Here is a 21729-nt window from a genome sequence, read left to right on the forward strand (position 1 = left end):
GTACAGGGAAACTACCTCAGGTAAACAGATAAAACAGGCGTGACATTGCTACCTGCACTAAAGGCTTCTGTACAGCTGCCTTCTGCTCTGGAGAGGTGGCATCTCTCCTGCCTCCCCATCATCCCTGCCTTGGTCAGGTCTGTGGCAGGAATACCACAGCTCTCCCGTTCTAGTGTGAAGGGTTGCAGGTGGAGGGAAGGAGCACAGACAGAAAAAGGCAGCTGGATCCCAGCTTGCAAGGACAGGCTCCTGCTCTGCTCTTCACTGCGGTTTCATCCTCCCGCTGACCTCTGTTGATCCCTCAACTCAACCTGACCACAGTCAACCCCTCTGCTCCTTCCCGTACCTGTCCTCCCTAGATTTGCATTTCCTGACAGTGCCCCCTTCTTCTCCCCTTTACTCCCTTAGACCAAATTCCATTCTAAGCCGCAACCAAACCTTACAGCTGATGTGCCTGGGACTGTCAGTTGGGCTTTCACAGCTCTGCCTGGCATTTCCCCTTGCCAGAGATATTTCCAACCTTGCAAGATTTGTTTGGACCCCAGATCTAAGAGGTCTCCAGGCATGCTGGAAATAGGCAACTCATGAGTGGCCTGTTAAGACCTTGCTCCTCTCGCTTGAATACAAAAATGCCCAAGTCTCAAGATTGCCACTCTGATCAGCGGCAGTGCAGTCACCAACAGCTCAGTGAGTCCAAATGTATGCATGTGCTTGTCAAGAAAATCAGTTAAGTGGATCACAACCTTGAGAGGTGGTCTTTGTCATGCTCATCATACCTGTGTCCTGCCTTTTCCCGAAGTCTGTCTGTGTCTGACCTCTATGCTCACCTTTGTAGAATACAGTACAGGAATCCTTTTTCTTTCAAGTTTCTTTTAAGTTTCTTTTAACTGCAACTTTACTCAGCCTAGTTAGAAGCATATGGGGGATGCTATTAAAACACTTGGTTTGAATAATCCTGGTGAACAAAAACACACTTTGGAAGTGAAGGGAAAAATATCTCTTAGTTCTTTCAGAAAGGAGAAATTTTTGTACAGCAGAAAATTGAGATGTGAAGGAGTGGTGGACACCACAGTATACAAATAACATTTGCTTTCTGATATTTTACATATCGCCATGTTTAGCCTTTCTAGGGGACCAAATTATTTTTTTGCATTTTGAATTTTAGCTGACGAATGCCTCAGGCTTCCCACTCATAAGTGCAGACCTATGTGGGGTGGAGCACAGCATCTCTTGCCTGTCAGAAGATTTCTACCTGGGAAGTGCAGTGATGAGAACTATGTAAATGTGGCAGAGCTGCTAGAATGAGCAAGGGAGTTTGCATATGTTTGTGGAGGAGAAATTTGCTATAAAGAGTAAATAAAAAGCTAAAAGCTGATGGAAATAGAACCATTCACATTCAGTGGCATTCCAAATAGACTAGACATTGCTGAATTGATCCCAGGAATAAATGATCATTTGGGGAGCTATATTTCTTGCCAGGTTCTAGCAAGGCTCAAGTTTAAAGACAGTACAATTGTTCCTCTCTGACATGACAGCAAATAATTCTAAGCAGAGTTTGAGGATGGCGCAAAGGCTGAAGGCACAGTAAATCACTAACAGCACAGAGCAGTCCTGGTTACTTGGCTGACTATTTATGTGTGCTTCTTTGCATTTAGTTTTGCTTTTTAAATTTAATGTTCTTTAATTTTTTAATCTTAATTAAATTTTATCATTTGTATTTTATGTTATTGATATTTAAAATTTGAAATGTAATGGCAGGTATTAAGAAGGTCTTTAATCTTGCTAAGAATGGCAAAGCAAGGGCTCCAGCAGCCCTAAGTTGATGTCAGACCAATTAAAATTATAATGGAGAAATACCTTTTTAAGTGATGATGGTTTAATATTGGAAGGGAATATCAAAAGAATTGGTTCTTTTTCAGTCACACATCATGACTGGATGAATCTGTGCTTTAGCCAAGCATACATTATGCTTGAGAAAAACACAAGGGACTAGTCTTCATGTGGAGATAGCTGTGAGAAATATAATAGTTGATGATGTACATGTGGTCTGATTAAAAACAAAATATCTGATTTGAGGCTATTGTGGCCTTAAACTCAATGATTCTCTTGTTTACTTAGCTGAGTTGGCTTAAGACTGATAGAACAAATTGTAATGGCATTCAGAAGCCTGACCAGATGTGTTCCCACAGGAAATGAGGTGATTGCAGTAGACTGGAAGGGACTGAAAGATGTGGACCAAATCAATATGGACAGCACGAGTTCACTGCATGGAAGCAGCTTCCATCGACCTTCCACTGAGGTAAGTGCGTGTCCCAGACCTACTTACCCAAGGGGATCAGAAAATTTGAATTCTCTGTGAGGTCAGAAACGCGTGTTGTGCATCACTGAGGCATCATCTGGGAGAGGACCAGAATGCCAATGAGCACCTGAGCACCAGACTTTCGTACCTGTGTAGTTTGGCTTGCACTGAGTAGAGTTGAGTCACTCCTTCACAAGATCCATAGTGAGTAAGAATTTGCAAATGAAAGTGCTTTTTAGCCACTCATGATGGGAGTGGAACACAACGTGGAATAAACAGTGACAGTTCTCACAAGCCTGTAGGTCTGCATTCCTTGAATACAGATTAATGTTGAAATGTCCAGCACTATGTCTGTCCCAGCTTCTGCAGCATAGCCATAAAATCTTTTGATTTGTTTACATTTTGATTTTTAGGGCTGCATTCACTAGTAACTCCCAACCAATTGATTTACCGTGCAGTATCTCAAGGGCTGGTTCATTTGCTGTTCTGAATTACTGCAGCTTCTGCACTCTTAGATACCTGAATTTTCAGCTTTGTAAAGTTTAGTGCATGCAATGATGATTAATAAAAATACCAAAGCTATTTTAAATTCATAATATTTGAAGAATCACAAATAATGTTCACAAATAACCTTAAAAAAATAACATACAATTTGCAAAACCTTAAAAAATATTAATGTATCAATATTTTTATTTCCTTTTTATATGTCTTTGGCTTGGAATATAACTTCAAGAAACTTCGAGTTTCATGGAATCCTGGCAGAAATTGTTGGGCCCCATCTTGTGTGGAAGATTCAGTTAAATCAAATGCAGATCTAAAAGTCAATGAGCATAAACTACACCTCAGTGAACATCTTGATTTATATGAATGGATATAATAGGTGTAACTGACTCATCTAAATTTTCCTGTGTCCACATCCCCAAAACCAAGTTGTTGAGATGTGAGTCCTCCCAGCTGAAGGAAACACACTATGAATTGGTGCTGTGATGGCTGATATAGGAAATGGATGTAGTTTGCAAGGGGAGAGTGAGTCAGAATGGACAAACCAAAACACTACAAGAAAAAATAACTTCAGCAGACTTCTGTTGCTTGCTGTATTATACTTAAAATATAAAGGTGGTGTAGCTCCTCCTTGTGTTAGCCTCAAAGTGGTGCAACCCCCACAGTTGGAAGGGGAGCCTTGTGAAAAAGTGTTTTTCCCTTTCCTCCTCTATCATCCTATCTGCTATTGCGCCTCCAAACACCGTGACACCTACAGACACCATAATCAACAGGAGGGATTGAAACCAGCTTGAAAGACACAAGGTTCTTTTAATATATCAGATAACGTAGCAGTTGTTGATTATGGCAAAACTACCAGAGTTGCTTGGCTGTTCGCAACTTGTTTGTTGCACTGACGTGCTGTCATTCTTTACTTTCTTTAGCAAACACGGACAGATTTCTCCTGGGATGGCATCAACGTGAGTATGCGCTACACTACTGTTCAAATTTCTAGTTATAGGAAGACCAGGATTTGTCTGCCATTGGATGCAGTGGAGGCCAGAATGGAAATACGACTGAAAGTTTTTAGTGCCACTGAAATTCTGGGAACTGTCTATGATTCAAAGGATGGTGATAAATATTTTTTTGCTTTCCGTTTTTTGCTGTCTGGCAGGTATTTAGATCTGCAGATGGCTATTGAGTTGCCTTCATCCTTTTTGGGACAAATGTGTGATGTTTCCTATGTTCTATTTTTGAGATTTCTGGGTGCTGCTACATAAGAAAGTAGTCTGTCCAGAATGTTAAGAAGATTGTTAGTCCTTGGTCATAATTTGATCTTCTCTAGGAAAAATGTCTCTCTCATATTCAGTTGCATACAGAAGTAAAAGAATTCTTAATGTCCCTTGGGGGAGATGGTCAGTACTAGTTAACTTCAGTTAACAAGCAGAAGAAAAAACAAGCAAACATTTTAACACGTTTCTTTTGCTTTTAATACCTGTGCTATGAACAAAAAAATGTGGTGTTTTTTTTGTTTTGTTTTTCACAAAAGTAAAAACAACATCCTGGGAAAGGAATAATGCATATTTATGCTACCAAACTTTTTTTTCTTTTTTTTTTTTTTTTTGTGCTCAGTAGGCTTAAAAAGTATTTTAATGTAAGTTAATTTGATAGTTTTGTACACTTGTAAAGGCAAGATTAGAAGCTCCATTTTAAGTAGTATAAATATTTTCATATTCCAAATACTTTCAAAACTTTTAAAATGTCTGTAATTTTCTGGTAATCTGTGGTTTAAAAGTGCTTGGGACACTGAATATCAAGAGGACATTTTTTTAACTAATTCTCACCCTGCTGATACTTCTTTTATTGTAGCACTTATGGCTTGGGATCTCTTGCCTAGGATCAGTTAGAGAAACAAGTTGTGCAGGAAAATAATGGTGCATGCAGCAACTGTCTGGAAGAAATTTGTCAGATTTTTTTCCTCATTGCACCTCTGTCTATCTCAAAGCAAGGTACACAGTCATGTATCCTTAAAGAAAGTAGAAGACAGTTTCCTTACTTGCAGTTTCCCATTTTCCAACCCATTCAGAATCCATGGAGCTCTTCCGTAATGCAGCTCTTTTGCAGTGTAATTCCATAAACCTTCTTTGGTATCTAAGCTGGATCATTAATTTCCTTCTGATCCCATTCATTTCTGCCTTCATGTCATAGCTCTCCAACCTTGCAGTGGTAGAAACCCCCTGATTTTACTTTCTTCTCTGGCCGATTTCCATGAGGCAGCTCATGACCCAGCCTGCAGGCTGTCATGGAACAAGTGGGTGGATACTGAACAGCAGTGCCCAGGCAGGAGTGACCAGTGGGGGCATAGATGGACTTTCTCCATCAAGCTTCATCACCTTAGGAAATGCATCATGGAACAAGGGATGTGTTCTCACTTTTTACTGTTCTTCCCCTGCTTTGTGATTTCTTCAGCTCGTATTACACACAGACATTCCTGGTTCCAAAGTTACAGGGTGCCTTAGCTGCTGCCTTTATGCTCAGTTTCCAGAAAAACTCATCTCTCGTAATTCAGCAATTGACTGGAATTATATGCAGTTCAACATCTTTAAAATGCCTTTCTTTGCCTCCAGCTATTTCATTGCCCAGTTATTGCTCCACTCACTTTTTGTGAGGTCTGTGCCTGTGACCAAATGCTTGTTTTGTGTCAGGATTTAAAATTTCCGGCATCATGGTCACTACTTTTGAGTATTGTTGTGTTTCAGACATTCTGGCCTTGATTTTCAATGAGGTTGAAATGAAGAGCAGAAGCAATGCTTGTTTAGCCCTTGTGAAAATTAAGCCTCAGATCAAATGTGTGGCATCTCTGAAGAAGCCTGATGAATTCATCTTGAGAGATTATTTTCATTATGATATTTGTGACTGCTGACTGTCCCAGTAGTGTCCTGTCCTTGTTATTCTGGGACTTTGGATGAACATAGAGAAGACAATAAAGAAAATTAGCAGAACTGTATACCACATTTATATACAGGTAGTTGTAGGTGCTTGAAACAGGACACATCACTGATACAGTCATGTTCATTTTATTAAGACCATATGAGAAGAATAAAAACCCCCAAAGTGACATATAAAAATTATTAACTTTAGTATGATGAATATATGATACATTAATTACTGTGCCTTGCCATTTGCACTGACAGCTCCCCATTGGAAGTTCCCTGAATTGTCCATCAGCCATGTCTTGGATCTCTAACAAAGAGTTGGGAACGGTGCTGCATGTCTATGAAGGACTGGCAGCAGCAAAGGGAGGCTTCTCACAGCCTGGTTCTGCCTCTCCCTCTGACCTTGCCTCACTCAGTCCCAGTGCTACGCAATACCCAGTCCTGCTTAAATAGCCTCTAATTTTTCCTTTCCTTCTTTTGTTCCTATTGCTTGCTTCTGCTCCTCATCTTCCAACTACCTACTGATTTCTCACTCCAATTCACTTCCTTTTCTCCTTCCTGTATATCATTTCTTCATATTCTCTCTCTTTTCAGCTCTCCATGGAAGATACGACCTCCATCCTCCCCAAGCTGAAACGCAACTCCAATGCTTATGGGATTGGGGCTTTGGCTAAATCATCTTTCTCTGGTGAGGTCCTCAGAATTTGAGTTTATCCTTGGCAGCTTCTCTCCACAGGCCTTTGTGCCTCTTCCCATATCTCTCTGTTGCTCTCACACCTGCTCCTTTCTGACTCTCGCCTTTTCAAGGCCTTAGAGGAGTCTCCACCACCATGGTTCTAAATACAGAAATCTCATTGTTGTTGCCCTTTCAAAGAACAGATTTGTCTTACTCCTGTTGACTTCTCACGCTCAGACATCTTCAGTTGCTTCCCCTCAAACAGTCTTGAGTTTAACCCCATTTTCTGTTTCTTAGTTTGTTCACTTCCAGGCTTCATCCTTCATGCCCAACTCTATCCTAAATGGATTCTAGGCAAGGAAGGAAATGGTCTTTCAGATTTTGGGTTTCCCTTTTTCCCCCTTCTGAGAGCTAGTCCAAGGAAACATGGAGAAACTCTCCTGGAGAGTGATACAGGGAAACTGGGAGACACCCAGCTGCAGGCATGAATCCTGTCAGGAAAGGAGGGGAGAAGCTCCACTTCTAAGAGAGGTAAACAGCATGGCAGACAACCATGGAACTGTGTAATAGCCCTTCCTTGTTTTCTAATGTCTGGCCCCTTAGGGATATCTCGCAGCATGAAGGACCATGTCACAAAGCCAACAGCAATGGGCCAAGGCCGTGTGGCTCACATGATTGAGTGGCAAGGCTGGGGCAAAGCCAACAGCCAGCAGCAGCAGCACACGCACGAGACAGCACGCAAAGACGCCGATGCCTACTCAGACCTGAGTGACGGGGAGAAGGAGGCCCGGTTCCTTGCAGGTAGCACTGACTTTCTGGCATGTGGATTGGATTGGTTGAGATGACTCAGAGCAGAATCCCCGAGAGACCACTTAGGAGAGGTTGTGGGTGGTTCAGATGGCCAAAACAGAGCCATTGGCAATCCTTGGTGGTTAAAGGATTGCCACCCACATTTGCATTTGCCAATGGAATGCAAATGTGAGAAGGTCAGGGCCCATTGTGGGTGATGGGTGTTGCTGAGACAGGACAAGAGTGGGACAGTGTGACCAAGAGATGAGGTTAAGGAGGGTGATGAGAAGTGGAGACCTTCACACATCCCTGTTTACCCTTCCTGTTTCCTTTGGCACAGGAGTGATGGAGCAATTTGCTATTTCTGAAGCAACTCTCATGGCCTGGTCCTCCATGGACGGTGAGGATGTGAGTGTAAACTCAAATCAGGACAACCCAGCAAGCAACTACTCTGAGAACTATCAGGAGCTGATGGAGAGCCAAGGTGAGCTCCAGTGCTTCTTGCTAATCTTAAAACTTCCATTTCCTCCTCTTGTTTTCACGTTGCTGTCTTTCCCTTTACCCTGTTTTATTCCTCAGCCTCAGTCTTTGGGGGTGTGACTAATAGAGCCATCCCTATTTGTGGAGCTGTTCAAGGAATCTAATTATAACAGGGAGGCTCCAAAGTCCAGTTCCTTTTACCTTTTTTCGGGCACAACTGTGGAAAGCTACCAGCCGTTGCAGTTAATTGTGGATATAATCAAGGTTATCTACCTACTGCCTAGAACTGTGTTTTCTCTTCGCCCTCCTTCCCTCTAAGGGATTCATTTACCGTGTACAGTGCAGTGCCATGCACAGGCACACAGACTACCTGAATGAGCCAGCTTGGCCTAGAGAGATTGTCTAACTGTGTGTTGTTTCCCTCCTTTACTTGCAGAGCATATGGCCCAGACGCAGTATGATAGCTGGCCTCATTCCTACGTCTCGCAGGGCATGTATTGCTTAGGTTCATCTGATGCCTGGGAGGCCAGTGACCAGTCCCTCATCGCTTCCCCAGCAACTGGCTCCTACTTAGGCCAGAATTTTGATGAGTCCCAGACAAACCTTCAGGAAAGCATTTTGCTTCAGAGCAGCTTTCTCCAGCAGCAACAGCTGCAGCAACAGCGGCAGGAGCAGAACTTCATCCAGAGCACGGGGCTGGTCCACGTGTGGCCCCTGCAGACTGCTCAGAGTGGGGGTGGAGCTGAGTCCAGCACATACGTGGAGGACCACATTGAGGATGAAGGGAACCCACGTCTGGAGAAGGCTCCTCTCCTGAACAAGAAGCCCTCTCCAGAGGAGGATGATGCAGTGTGCCGGGACCTGGAATCTCTATCTCCTCGAGAGGAGATGGAACATGCTGCACTGAGCCGCAAAGTCTCAGATGTCACCTCCTCTGGGGTGCAGTCCTTTGATGAGGAAGAGGGAGAAACAAATAACTGATGCTTTCTGTGAAGTTCTCGATCACTGCTGAACAAAGAGAGGGGTGGCAAGGAATGAAATTACAGGGATTCTTCTCTCCAGCTCCCCATATTTCTGAGGAGGCACACCTTCCATTCTTGACATTTAATTATTTTTTTAAACAAGAGGAAAATCTCAAAGTGATTGACACATAAAAACCTCTTCTCCCCTCCCCCATGGACATATATTTTGGATTTTCATTGCTCTGGGCAACACGTGAGGTGCTTGTAGAGATCTGGATTGGTAAATAATTTCTAAATCTTTTTAATACAAAGTCTTGGCTGTGGATACAAATTCTTCTGGTACGGGGGATATGGCTGATGTGACAGGCTGGGTATAGGGAGCGGCTATGTGGCTAGAATTCATCTTGGCAGAATGGATGGTGTTCTGTGCACATGGTCCCCTTTGATAGAATATGTGAATATAAACTGGTTTAAAATGAAGATTTGGCTTTGCAAATATGGATTGCACTAGTATTGTGTGATTGTGACCGATACAGACTATAAGGCTGTATTCGATACATATTGTACTGAAATGAAAGATTTACTGTGTAACCAGATCCTCAATAGCACCTTGATACAAAATGGTAGGTTTGATGGATACAAACTGTGCTCCGTGGGCACGGGCTATGCTGCTGTACAGGTGGTGTGGCTCTGTGGGCCAGGCTCTGCTGTGGCATGGAGGAATGGTTGCAGATGTGAATCTAACCCTGTTCTCAGATATTCATGTTTTGGTTTCTTTCATTTATTTGTTTCTTTCTTTGACATTTCTGCCTTCCCAGGAGCTGGCAAGAGTGGTATGTCCTTTTGGCATTGGGCACTGGAAGCCGGTGGAAAGGACATTTTCAGCCTCGGAGATAGTAATAAAAAGCTGACTCTTGCAGGAGGCTCGAGAACATGTCCATCTTGGTGCTGCTGCTGCATCTTTCTGTATTCTCCCTTGCCAGCTGTATGGGGAGACCCAGAGAGTAGGCAGCAGATCCAGGAACAGCGTGTACAGCTATGAGATCACAGATACCCAGTTTACATTAGAGTTTTCAGCTTTTGCTTTTTTTTTAACCTTTTTATATTGCTGAATAAGTGTTAATAACAGAGCAGTTAATAATAGGAAAGGCCTGTACTCCGGTCATGACTTAACAGAAATACTGTTCACTTCCCATTTCTGCCACTCCTTCTGCAGTGCCAAATGTAGCTGGAGGAAAAGGGGTGAGAGGAAGTTTTCTCCTCCTATTTGTCTTCTTCCTGCCTATGTTTTCTTTTGTTTTCCCACGCCCAAGCAGTATCAATAATGCTCAGTATTTGATCTGTTTGTTTTTCCCTCCCATCTCTTTTTTAGGTGTGGAGGAAGCTGATTTCAGGAGTTTTCCCTATTTTTACGGGTTCTACATTTTTTGTTAAAAAAAGGTCGTTCATTGACTAGGGGAATTTGGTCTCTTGCAATTCCTCGCCATATTTCTACAGACCTCCTTTTGGGAGGAAGAGGTTTTGAAAGGACATTGTCTCCTTTTGAGCTCTCACCAGAAAAAAAAAAAAAACAGAGACAAAAGCAAAAATTGTACAAGGTTATTGATTTTGCTGAAGAACTGAACAGAACCAGCAGAGATTACCCAAATGCTGAGTTTTAATTGCGAGATGTCTTGCAAAAAAGCATCAGCAAAACATGGGTGTAAATCAGATGCTAAATCTGATGAGCTAGAGAAAGGAATTTGCCTGGGCACTGCCATACTGTTCCAGGGGCAACTCTTTCTCACTTACTCTGACTCATATCTGCTCCGTTTAATTCATGATACATTTGTTTTTTCTTTGCCTCTTCTTCAGGCTTGTTGTGTTTTTTTGGATGACAGGAGAGTGATGCGTGCTCCTTCCCTGCTTCAGGTTTAGTTCCTGCATATTTGCAGGGAAGAGTGTCTAAGGAGAATAAATTGTGACTGAAGTAATATCATCAAGTCTCAGAGTTCAGACAGCTCCTGGCAAGCAAAGCAGGTGACATCCAGAAATTAAGAAAAGTAGGAATGGGGCTCTCAGGTAGAACTTTACCCCACTCAACTTTCTCCCACTTACACCGGCAGCTGCATGAAGAGGGACTCCTCTTTCAATAACTAAGTCGTTCCAGCAAAGTCCACTTCAAGCAGATCTGTCTTTGCTGTCTTGCACCTCTAAAGGAAAGACCTTTGGGATATTTAAGTAAGATTGGTAATTTGGTGTAGGTAAAAGGGAAAAGTTTTTGTGATCATCTTTTTTTACTCATTTGTTTGGTCTTGCTTACATCTCTCTAAGGAGGTAGCTCTTCTCCTGAATGATGACCTTTCAATATCTCTTCAAAGATGTTTACACATTCAGGTGCTAACTTCCCCTGGGCAGGAAGGTTTGATAAATATGATCTTCTATAATTCTTGCAGGGCCAGTGCTAACTCACTGTCCTGAACTAGTTTGGGTCTAACCTTAGAGCGGGGCCTAGGAAATCACGCTAGCCAGAAAAGGGAGATGGGGCAAGTGCCAAGAGCACATCAGCAGATGACAAATGAGTAAGTGTTAACCTTTTCTTATTTCTTTTTTAAAAATCCTTCAGGGAAACAAACATTTGTTGGGTATGTTTCTTTCTGGGAGATTTGGGTGGCTTCTTGTTTTCCTCTCCAAACCGTTTTGTTCCCATGTGCCTCTCCAGGAGCAATCTGGATGTTTACGGTGACTTTAGAGTAGCTTCTAATGACCCCTTTGTGTTGTTTACAGGACTGGGACAAGTGGGTCAGCTTGTCCAGGGCTTCTTTTTCTTTAATATGGACATGTGGTACATTTACTAAGATGTGTGACTCATGTCTGAAAGATGTACATTTTCAAACCACTACACCATGGAAGACAGTGACAAGGAATTATCTACATGGGAGGAAGTGTGAAAAAAATTAACCTCTGTGGAATGGGATAGAGAATTATACCCTGCTATATAATTCCATAACCTGATCTCTAGAAACCTGTAGATAGCCTCATTCTCTGTGAATACAGACTGGTTTGAACACTATTCTCTGTAAAAACTTCCAAACTTACTAATTATTTCTTTTTTCATAAAGGTCTTGACTTTCTGTGAATAATAAAATTTCAGCCTTTTCCCGAAAGAAAGAAAAAGGCTATTTTCTGTGACCTCTCCACAATCTAAAAGAGAAATGTATCTATATTTGCTAGGAGCTTGACTAGAGAGAGCAGATCTGCCTATCTACACTTGCCACCTGCATGAGCATCCTGAGCTGAACTGGAAAGGCAGTTTGAATCTCTTTGAAAGTGGAAAATTGTTTGTATAACCTGGCCTTTTCTTATGTAACAGGCCTGCTGGTTGTGTGAGAGAGACCTGGAACCTCGTGTACGTTTCCCAGAAAAGCTGTTATTATGTAGATACACCTATTCAAGCATATGGGAGGCACAGGTGCTCTGTGAGTGAAATTTGGCCTGCAATCCCTTTATCCTGGTGAGGAGGGATGAGTTGGAGAGAGTCCAGCCAAATAGTTAGAGCCCAAATTGTATTTGTGAGGCTGAAAATAATATGAAAGGTAAGCTCAGTATTCCTGATCTGCAGTTACTAAGAAACTGAGCCTGCTGTTTGTTTCCACAAACCTTTTGTAAAGCAGAGCTGCACTACAGAAAAATTTGGATATTCTTGAAGCAGTGGAGGTGGAAGATTCTCATCTTTTCCCCAAGCCTGTCTTCAATAGGAACTTGTTGATATTATTATGCTAAACACAAAGAAAGCTTAAACACAAGTGACCCTAATTTAAAAGCTTCCACTGCAAGAAAATTCTTTCTTGCTCCTTTTCCCATGATTGCTCATACCTGATTACACTATTTCATAAGTCATTGAGGGTTTTTTTATAAATCTGAAGCTTTCTTTATAAGCCTTCTGAGTTCTCTTCAACTCCATTACCTCAGACTCTGGGATGGAGAAGTCAGTCTGCTCCTTTCAGTTTCTGTGCCTCTAAATTACCATCACCTTCTTCTGGAAAGCTGCTGACAAGTCACCCACTTGCTTTCCCCCTTGAAAACTTTAATGTCACCTTTAGCAACAGACTTGCAGCAAAGAACAGTTTAACCACGCTTCTAAGTTGATCCAGTGGTCAGCTGCTGTGAACGAAGGCAGCCCTTTGCCCTGGCTGTGCTCACCTCCCACAACCCTTGTGCTGATGCTGATACACAGTTGACCCACAGCAAACCATGCACTTTTACCCTACTATAAAAGTGAAGAGGGAACAGCTGTAAGCAGAGGGGGAGATAGTGCTGTTCACAACAGCTGGCTTTCCTTTATATCAGGTTAGAGAAACAGGGAAAGCGTGCTTTGAAGTGGCATCTTCATGATGAATCTAAGCTGCTTGAAGGAGCTGTCATGCCTCCTTTCCGCCAGCACCAGCTGTGTACTTCTACTGCCTAAAAAGCACCAGCGCTAGCACTCATTTGCCTGCTCAGGAACTGGTCCCATTGAAAACTAACCCAGTCCCCTATCAAAATAAGGGTTTCAGTGGGATGAACTCTTCATATTGCTTCAGTTGGTGAGGCAAGCATCACTGAAGGCTGGTAAAATGTGCAGATGGTCATGTGGAAGACTGTTTGGTTGCTGATGCAACTTAAATTGGCTTAAGCTGATTGTGAAGTACCTGTCTGAAAAGAATAAGCCCAACTGGGGTACCACGAAGGACATATTCCCCTTTCTCTCCCAGTGTTTTTCTTGGAATTTCTAGTATGCTCTTACTTGACTTGGTGTTTGTTGTTATTTATGCTCTGTTATTTCCCTCACTATTCCCTTCCTTTCCAAAGGCTCCTTTGAGATAAACCCTTGCAAGGGACAGGAGGACAGGAGTAACTTGATAGATGCATGGAATTAATAAAATTAACATGCACAAATCTCATATGCACTCAGTGATTAAACTCCATGGCAGCTAAAGGTACTGATAAGTCTTATCCTGTAATTGCAAGAGGAGAGCCTTGTGCAAGAGTGAAGCACAGCTGGAGCAAGGGAGGCTTATTCCTGTCTTTAAGCCAATTCCAATCTAGTGTGAGATCCAGAAGAGCACTTCTCACCTATGCAGAGTCTGTGCGTTCTGTACTGTGTACAGCAACAATGAAAAAATGTTAGTTGTAGCCCCAGAGAAGAGAACCAGAGAGAGGAAATTGTTCTCTTAGTTGGACAGAGGTATGAGGTATGGTGGTGAGGCAAGGTAGTTTGCAACAGTACAGGCTTGTGGACATTTATGTGTGCTCTGTGCAATGGCAAGGAGAAGTCTAGCTAGAGAAGGAAAGACATCAAGAGAAAGGCTTGGGGAAAAGGTCAAGAAAAGCTAAATGTCTTTTGTTTACACAACTTGGGTAGGAAGCTTCATGGCAGACTTGCTGCACAAGCTGTAAATCCAGGATTGTTGCACCTTATAGTACTCCTTAGTCCAAGCCACACTGTTTTTTCTGTACGACAAAGTGATAGGAAAGGGTACCTGCTAGCTTCTTTTCATTATCTTTGAAAAACCATTCTCAATATGCTTAGTTCTTCAGGGAAATCTTATGAGAAATACACCAAATAAGAACTTACTCCTTGTCTAAATGAAGTTAATGTGAGTTTTGTTCTCATTGGAAACTTAAAATACCTAAATTCAGCTCAGTTTGCCTTAACTGATGTATTGGTAATTGTCTAGAAGGAGAAACTCAAATAAATCCACCTCTAAATGCTATAGAAAGCAGAGCAACATTGACGTAGTCTAAGCTCTTCCTTCTGATTTCTCCCAGGTGGAATTTCCAGTGTTTCTTGTTCAGACAACTCTGGCATGTCTTTTAAATTAAATTTTTGACTTTTTCTAAAAGAAAAAGAAAAAAGAGGAAAAAAAAGCTGGTGCCCTTACATCTAGAAAAATGTAACTAAGTAACAGTTTCATCTTTGGTTTTCCTCCCCTGTAGCAATCTGACAGGGAAAGATTTCTATGCCGTGGCTCAGGGAAAGGAAAAATAAACAGGGAAAATGTGAGTAAAACAGTGCCTATTAGAACTAAACGTATGTGTAGGACAGACTACAGTCGTTAAAGCACAGTCTCAAATATGATTGCAAGCTGTAAAGTCAATGTCAGGTGCCTCTTTTGTATCATAGGCTTTTCCCAGGCTAAGTAGTGCAGGAGCAGAAGAGCTAGACTTGTGTGCCGGATCAATGTCTCTCTTTCAGAATTTGTCATGGAACCTGGAGACACTACACTCTCTCAGCAGCACAACCAGCTCCATGAATTGACAGGTGTAGGCATGAAGACAAATGATTATTGTGTTAACAAATGGACATGGACAATTTGCACTTGGAACATTAGGGTCTATTTACATCCTTGCACTGGCATTTTTCCCCAGCATAGGCAGATCAAAGTGTTATCTTTTCCTTGGAAATGAAGAGAAGCTCTGTGATTGTCACTGTTGGTCTGCACAAAAGAGAATAAATATGTGATATATTTTTCCAGTGCAGATACACGTTGGAAGAGGAAATATTTGGTCCGAGAAAGATTACGTTTACTGAAACTGTAGAGACTTGTTCAAGACTGTTCTCAGTGCAGCTACTATAGAATCACAGAATGGTTTGGGTTGGAAGGGACCTTAAAGATCATCTAGTCCAACCCCTCTGCCATGGGCAGGACTTACCTATTGATAAGTAGTAACTGCTGTCTTCTAGGAAGAGAGAGATTACAGTGTTCTGTGGATCTTCCTCATCTCCTTTGACTGGGGACATTTTAAATGCCCTCTGAAACCTAGTCGTGTTTTTACTTTCCCATAAGGGATCAAATGTCCATGCTAGCAAGACAATAAAGGCTTTTCTCCATTATGTAGACAAGATCATGCGTGAAGATTTGCTTCTAATAAGATACAGGCATCTAGTCCAGATTCATTTGCCTTCTGGGTTCATTTTCATTGGGCATGGAAATCTGGTCATGAGTTGGAGGCCAAAAGGTTAAGAATCCTCTTCCAGAGCCCTGCCAAGTTCCCATGAGGCAAGTACAAGTGGATTTCCCTTCCTTTCAGATACTGCATGCTTGAGCAATGTAGCAAGCCAAAAGCTCTTTTGCAGGTATATATTCTTGTTTGGCTTTAATTTTTCTTCTCTAATTTGTGGATGTTGTGCATGATTGGAGGTCTCTGGGAATTGCTACATTATAAAATTGGAACTCAAAATAATTTTATGAGGAACAGGATTTCTCTTGTTTCAGCTCTTTTTTAGATATGGGTGGGTAAAGACTGAGGTTTTGGGAGGTACAAGGGTGGTGGATGGGAGTCTCAGGGGTGGCATGCAGAATGGATTCCTGAAGCATGTATAAAAATAACTAAAGGCTTGGGTCTTTAAATGTTGTATTCTCAGTATCTGAAACTACTTTAGCGTAAGTGTATGGGACAATGGAGGTTGCTGCAAAGCAATTTTAAAGAGCTTCCCCCAAGCCTGTACACTTTCTGTAGTGGGGAGGCTGCATGGTGATTATATTTATTCTTTCAAGCTAGTGTTTACAGAGGTGCATTGATGTTTGGGGAGAAAGTACTGAATTGAAGTAAAACAAGGGAAAGGGACTTGCTATTGAAAGCTTTCATCCTTACCTTGTCCCACCCTAGCCCTTAATAACTAAAATGAGTCTGATTTGCCTTTGGTCTTCCAGCTCCAAAACATGTTTGCCTGAAAATTTTTGTTGGATATACTTCGCATGTTTTGATAATGTGACTTATGAGATAACACTTCTACAAAGATATATATAAATACATACATGTACAACCACATCCATACATGTGCACACACTACATATAGACTTAGAAATTTATATGGCACTACACACCTCCATGCCTGTATGTGGCAGTAACCACAGTGAAGGAGGGGAGGTAGCTCAAAATAGCATGTACAGTCCTTTATGGAGTTGTTATTAAACAGAATGTGGTCTTGCCATCCTGGCTGGTGGAAGTGTTTTATTTCTGTGGGACTGATTCCAGGGGAGTTGCGTCTCAGGAAGGAGGATCCTAGAAAGAGGGGGTGGATTTCCATAGTCGGATGGACCATGTTGAAAAGGATCCGTGGTGGCTTGGAGAAGCATTCCAGAGTAGGAAATATCTGATATGCTCTTTCTCATTAAGAAGATAAGAATGTTTGACTATACAGAGCTGAAATCTGATGTGTGTCTGTGACTACCATGACACGAATTCCAGGCCATTGTGGCGGATTTGAGGATAGATAGCATTACATCAACAGAATCCTCTAGTTTAGCATAGAGTGAGTTTTCCTGTTACACTGGATACATGTAAGTTTTGTCCTGATATTGATGACATGCAGACACATCTGGCATAGAGTTGGACAAAAGTTTCACAGCAGCAGGTTAGGACTGGACACAAAGAGGAGTTTGATGCTTAGGCACTGACTTTGGGTAGCACATTTCAGTTTTGAATCAGTGCTTCTCAGCCTGGTGTTCTCTTAGCAGATTGAGGAATTAGTTGACCCAGAGGAAAAGGAACATCTCTGCACTTCCAACATTGTTGTATCATCTGCTTCTGATCTAGGACATTAGGCCAGATCCAGTAGCTATTTGTTTGCCATATGAGACTTTTAAATTCTAGTCATAAAAGATATATATTTCCTTGTCAAGGTACTTCTGCTTTTTCTCTGGTTCTTCCAGGGGCTGAGTAATGTCCCTTGCCCTGCCTAAGGCATAGCATATTTCACAATCAGGGCTATTTAGGTGATCATTGCTTTCTGTACTCTATTTGAAGTTAATTTGCTTCTTTCCAGTTTACCTGCTTTTGCTACTTGAATAGATTGCCACCCACCACTCGGTATGTATATCTGCATAATTATGTACATGTAATTAATTTTGACTTGCGTAAGACACACTTAACTTCTTCAGGTTTTTTTTTTTATTTTTGTCAATCCTTGTAAGTCCCACAGTACTCTCTCCTGGGTTTGTGGAGGATTTTCTGTCTTTTGGGTTTTTTTCCAAATGGCCTTTAAATTGTCACTACTGTTTTTTTTTAAACATGTGCCAGATGAAATCAGTTATTCCACATTTGTTTAAGTCCTTGGGAAAATAAGATTTTTCTGAGCCTGAAAGTTGTATCTCTGCAATGTCTTTTTTTCTTAATTTCACATTATGCTACAAAGATGATGTCCAGCTGCTGAGTGCTTCACCTAAAAGAACTCTTTTACCATCATACTAGGCTAGACTTATCCCTCAGTTAAGTTTGTCTCCTCTGGATTTAGCTGCTTAGCCCCAACATGAATCTTATTCTATGGTGTCTGCCTCAGGCTCTGATTTCCACTTTCTGCTTGTATCTCTGTTTAGACTAGATGACAAACCTACCATATGTTTCTCTCATGTTACTGTTTTACAATTTCTCCTATCTTACTTCTAAGTCATTTATGAAAACAGTAAATAAAAAGGGCATAAGAGCATTTTTGCTGCAGACCTCACTGGATCTGCACTGTGCCAGCTGCAAGGGTATTTTCTATTCAGTTCCTCAAACAGTTCATATCTTCTGTGCCAGAGAAATTGTAAATTTGATTTAAGCATAAGATTCTGTGACATGTTTGGTCATAATCCAACCATCTCAGCTCCCATTTCTTTTCACAGCCTGTTTGCGTAAGTACACTGCAGAAGTTTGAGGGGGAGAAAAAAAGCAGATTTTTTGTTTTGTTTTTTTTTTTGCAAATGCATTCCTCATAAATCTTCCATTACTGTCTTTTGCATTTGTTTCTGTGTGGAAAAACTGAAAAGCTTCTAATTTGAGTTCATGTGACTTTATTTTTGAATATATCTCAGTATGTCTTGTATTTTTACCTTCTGTTCTTCACACTTAGTAGCTATCCAGTAAATAGTCAGATATTAGCAGTGTTTGGGTTGTTGTTCATGTAAAGCAGGCAATTCACATTTTCATTTCTCTACATTCTGTTTTCTTTATAAATTTGCTACAGGACTTTTCCTCAGCATACATTGTCTTCCATATCAGGTGCAATCCTTCAAGTTGGCTGAATATGTTTCAGTAAATGGTTTTACTGTGGAACAGAAAATGTTTGCACAAGCAGCACACCATAACAGCTGGGATGTGAACAAATGCTCATTTGAAAGGCCAGTGCTTGAACTAGTAATAGGTTTTGCTGAGACTGGCTTCAGGTAGCTTTCACACTAATCCCAGCAGTGGCCCCAGCAATGTCTTTAGTTGCTTGTCTTTCCATGAGGCTGCACCGCGACTTAGTGACTTCCAGCAAGCTGAGTGAAGGGGAGATTTGGTTCAGGGCACAGGCAACTGAATTGCAGAGCTTTCTGCTATTGCACAGCTGTGATTTGAAGGAGGTGATGTTTGAGTGTGTGTGAGTACACATGCACAGAGTTGTCTGTCCAGTGGCAGGGAGAGAGACAGAACAGCCTGTGGCTTTTGATCAGGACCAGCTTAAGCTTGTCTCTCACAAATAAAGCCTTAAAAAGTTTTGCATTGCATGGCTTAAGATAATTAATATTTTTCTCTGAGAATAGTAATGATCAGGCATGGCTTTTAGGTGGAAATATTGATTATTGGTCTCCAGTGTTTATTAAATTTTTATGAGAGCTGTGCCCAGATATGTGCTTATGTGACCGTGAATAACTTAGTTCTTGCTGTGACCGTATTTTTAATAGTGTGTTTTTCATTATACCCTTCCTGGGGTTGGACTAATTTGGCAAAGAGGAATCTTTAATTGCTCAGCTAGTTATTACCCTGTCTTGTACTCTTTGGCCACAAAACACACACTTCTATACAGTGTTTGTATAACTGGGAAGAAGAGGGAAGTTATTTTCATGGACTCTACCTGTCTCTCTATTTCTGCTTGTACTATGTGATTTTGTCCTTAGGCTTAGCAAACTAGAATTTTTCTTAGTCTCAAGTAATTTTCCAACCAAAAAAGTTACACTGTTCAGGCAAATTTTTCTTGTTGTCCATTAGTCCATATCCATGTGTTTTCTCCTTCATCTGACTCATGACTACGTCTCTTAGCCTTGTCATAGCTACCCAAAGCCCTACCTGTTATCTTACCAACCTTAAGTCTCCCCTATTTTTTCAGTTCTTTATATTGATGCATTTAAAAACAAAACTTCTGCTTTCACCTTTGAATGCCATGTGAGAGTTCTATTTTTTGCTAGATTAAAATTTATGACATAACTTCTCACCTTCATTTCCTTCAGTGAACTGACAATTAGTTGAAATTAAGATTGCACTTATTTTGAAGATACAAGGTCAAAGGATTTTATTTAGTTTTTCTTTTGTTGTTTTTGGTGGTGGTGTTTCCCCCAGATTTTCTGCTCTGATGGAGATATTTCATTGTTGTGTTCTTCTCATACTGCTATATGTTGGGTGCTGTCTCAGTTTAACGAGACAGCAGTGTTTACTAGGGAGAGCGGGTTCCCTTGACGAGTGTTCAGTGTCAGTTTACTACACATTTTACACCTATTGAAGTACTTGGCATCAGCTCAGTGAAGATTTTATTGGTAAAATGGAAGTGGAAATAACTTCAGCCTTTGCAGACCATCTTTGTAGTATGTTTTTTGTCCCATCCTGACTCCCTATGCTTTTTCATCTATGAATACAGGTGAGAAAATGGTGCAGATGAATGCTGCTTCTGTTCCATGGGAGGAGGCAATACCTGGAATGGATCTTGAGTAGTGTCTACAAGAAGCAGCAGTTACACTCACCTTTCGGTTTCCCCACAGAGAGAAATCCAGCTCCTCATAGGAAACCTGAGAAGCTAAAGGCAATAGGAATGGAGAAATACATGTGTGTGAATGTGTGAGCACACACGTGTGTGCTTGTATATTGTCAGGTGACAAACCTCAAGAAGCTTTCCAGGTTAGCTTTTGTCTTACTCCAAGCTCCCCAAGCCGCTCCATGTGCATCATTTTTGTTCCAGCTTCATCTCCCCCAGCTCACAATCTGTCTGTCATGACTCACATGCTCACTGGCTTTGATTTAGACTCCATCTGCTTTCTCAGCTAGTCAAAATCCCAGTTCTTCTGTAACACACTGTAGGAGAAGTGTGGGACTGGAGCAGAACATGTATCTGTATTCAGGAGAGAAGAGGGGGAGGTGTATTGACTCCAGTCTCAAAATTTCTCCTTGTCTCATCTATCTCAGTGGAAGCATTTGTTTAAGCTACAAAATGTAAATCTGCACTGTAAGGCTGGGGATGACTTGGAGAAACTCGTCGTTCATGAGGGTACATGGACCCTCAGATCTGATTTGGTCTCAGTGTTGTCACTCACTGCACATTTGTGTGGGTTTAAAAGGAATGTCCTTTCTCCTTTGCTTATATAAAGGACTATCACAGTTCCCTGAGAAAAAAAAGCAGTTGTTTTGCCTCTTCTCTGCAGTCAGCAGAAGGGGACACAAAGGTAGCAGGGAGGCTGTGTGCTAATGCCTGGCAGACAGAAATGTGCCCCTCTGGTGGAGGCAAGCAGCTGGTGTGTGCAAGAGACTTGCCCTCAGATCAGTGTTGTCTTCTCTTCTCACAAGGACAGGGGGACTCTGGGAGGACAGAAGGGAAAGGTTGTCCCCTGTTAGCTCATAAAGGTGGATCATGTGCCGAAGACAATACACAGCTGGTGGGCTCTGAATTCCAGGCAGCAGAAATAAATTTTTCCCCTCTTCAAGAGACTAGCTGGTAAAATTTCCTTCTACTATAATCTTGTCACAGACTCTCCTACCCATAAGCATCATCAGAGAGGAATTGGTGCAAGGCCAATGTCAATCCTTGGAATTAAAGCCAGGAGGGAATTTTCCTTTGGCACCTGGGTTAGAGGTAATGATATTTTTGACTTGAGAGAGCTTATGGAAAATTACCTGGTGAAACTGGTCACTCTAAGTTAGGTAATGCTATAATAATATCAGGAAAGGGGATGTCACCCAGCATCTGGGAGAATACCCCCAAGAACATATTCTCCAAGCCTGGATTTCTTTTCTGTTGCTGGTAAGTGGAAACACATCCAATAGGCTGCTTGGGATTGCATATAAATGCCATGAGACACCAAAAATATGATAGAAAGAGATGTAGACTATTAGAAGAAAGCTGCAGAATACACAGAA

General features: G+C 41.6%; 1 protein-coding gene across 4 annotated transcripts in view; it reads left to right on the forward strand.

Moving 5' to 3' along the window:
* Positions 1 to 16579, forward strand: part of FAM131B (family with sequence similarity 131 member B) — a 33673-nt gene extending 17094 nt beyond the window's left edge. Inside the window, exons 2-7 of one of the 4 annotated variants that reach the window (XM_027653455.1) lie at positions 2190 to 2299; positions 3724 to 3759; positions 6310 to 6403; positions 6986 to 7192; positions 7521 to 7664; positions 8097 to 16579. In XM_027653455.1, coding sequence (XP_027509256.1) covers positions 2190 to 2299; positions 3724 to 3759; positions 6310 to 6403; positions 6986 to 7192; positions 7521 to 7664; positions 8097 to 8641 — 1136 coding nt within the window. In that variant the 3' untranslated portion in view covers positions 8642 to 16579. Of the gene's footprint in view, positions 1 to 2189; positions 2300 to 3723; positions 3760 to 6309; positions 6404 to 6985; positions 7193 to 7520; positions 7665 to 8096 lie in introns of those variants that run through there. The other 3 variants (XM_027653456.1, XM_027653457.1, XM_027653458.1) reach the window with 3 other exon arrangements.
* The last annotated feature ends 5150 nt before the right edge of the window (positions 16580 to 21729 follow it).

This window comes from Corapipo altera, unplaced genomic scaffold, assembly GCF_003945725.1.
Source record: "Corapipo altera isolate COAL_440 unplaced genomic scaffold, ASM394572v1 61, whole genome shotgun sequence".
Classification (NCBI taxonomy): domain Eukaryota; kingdom Metazoa; phylum Chordata; class Aves; order Passeriformes; family Pipridae; genus Corapipo; species Corapipo altera.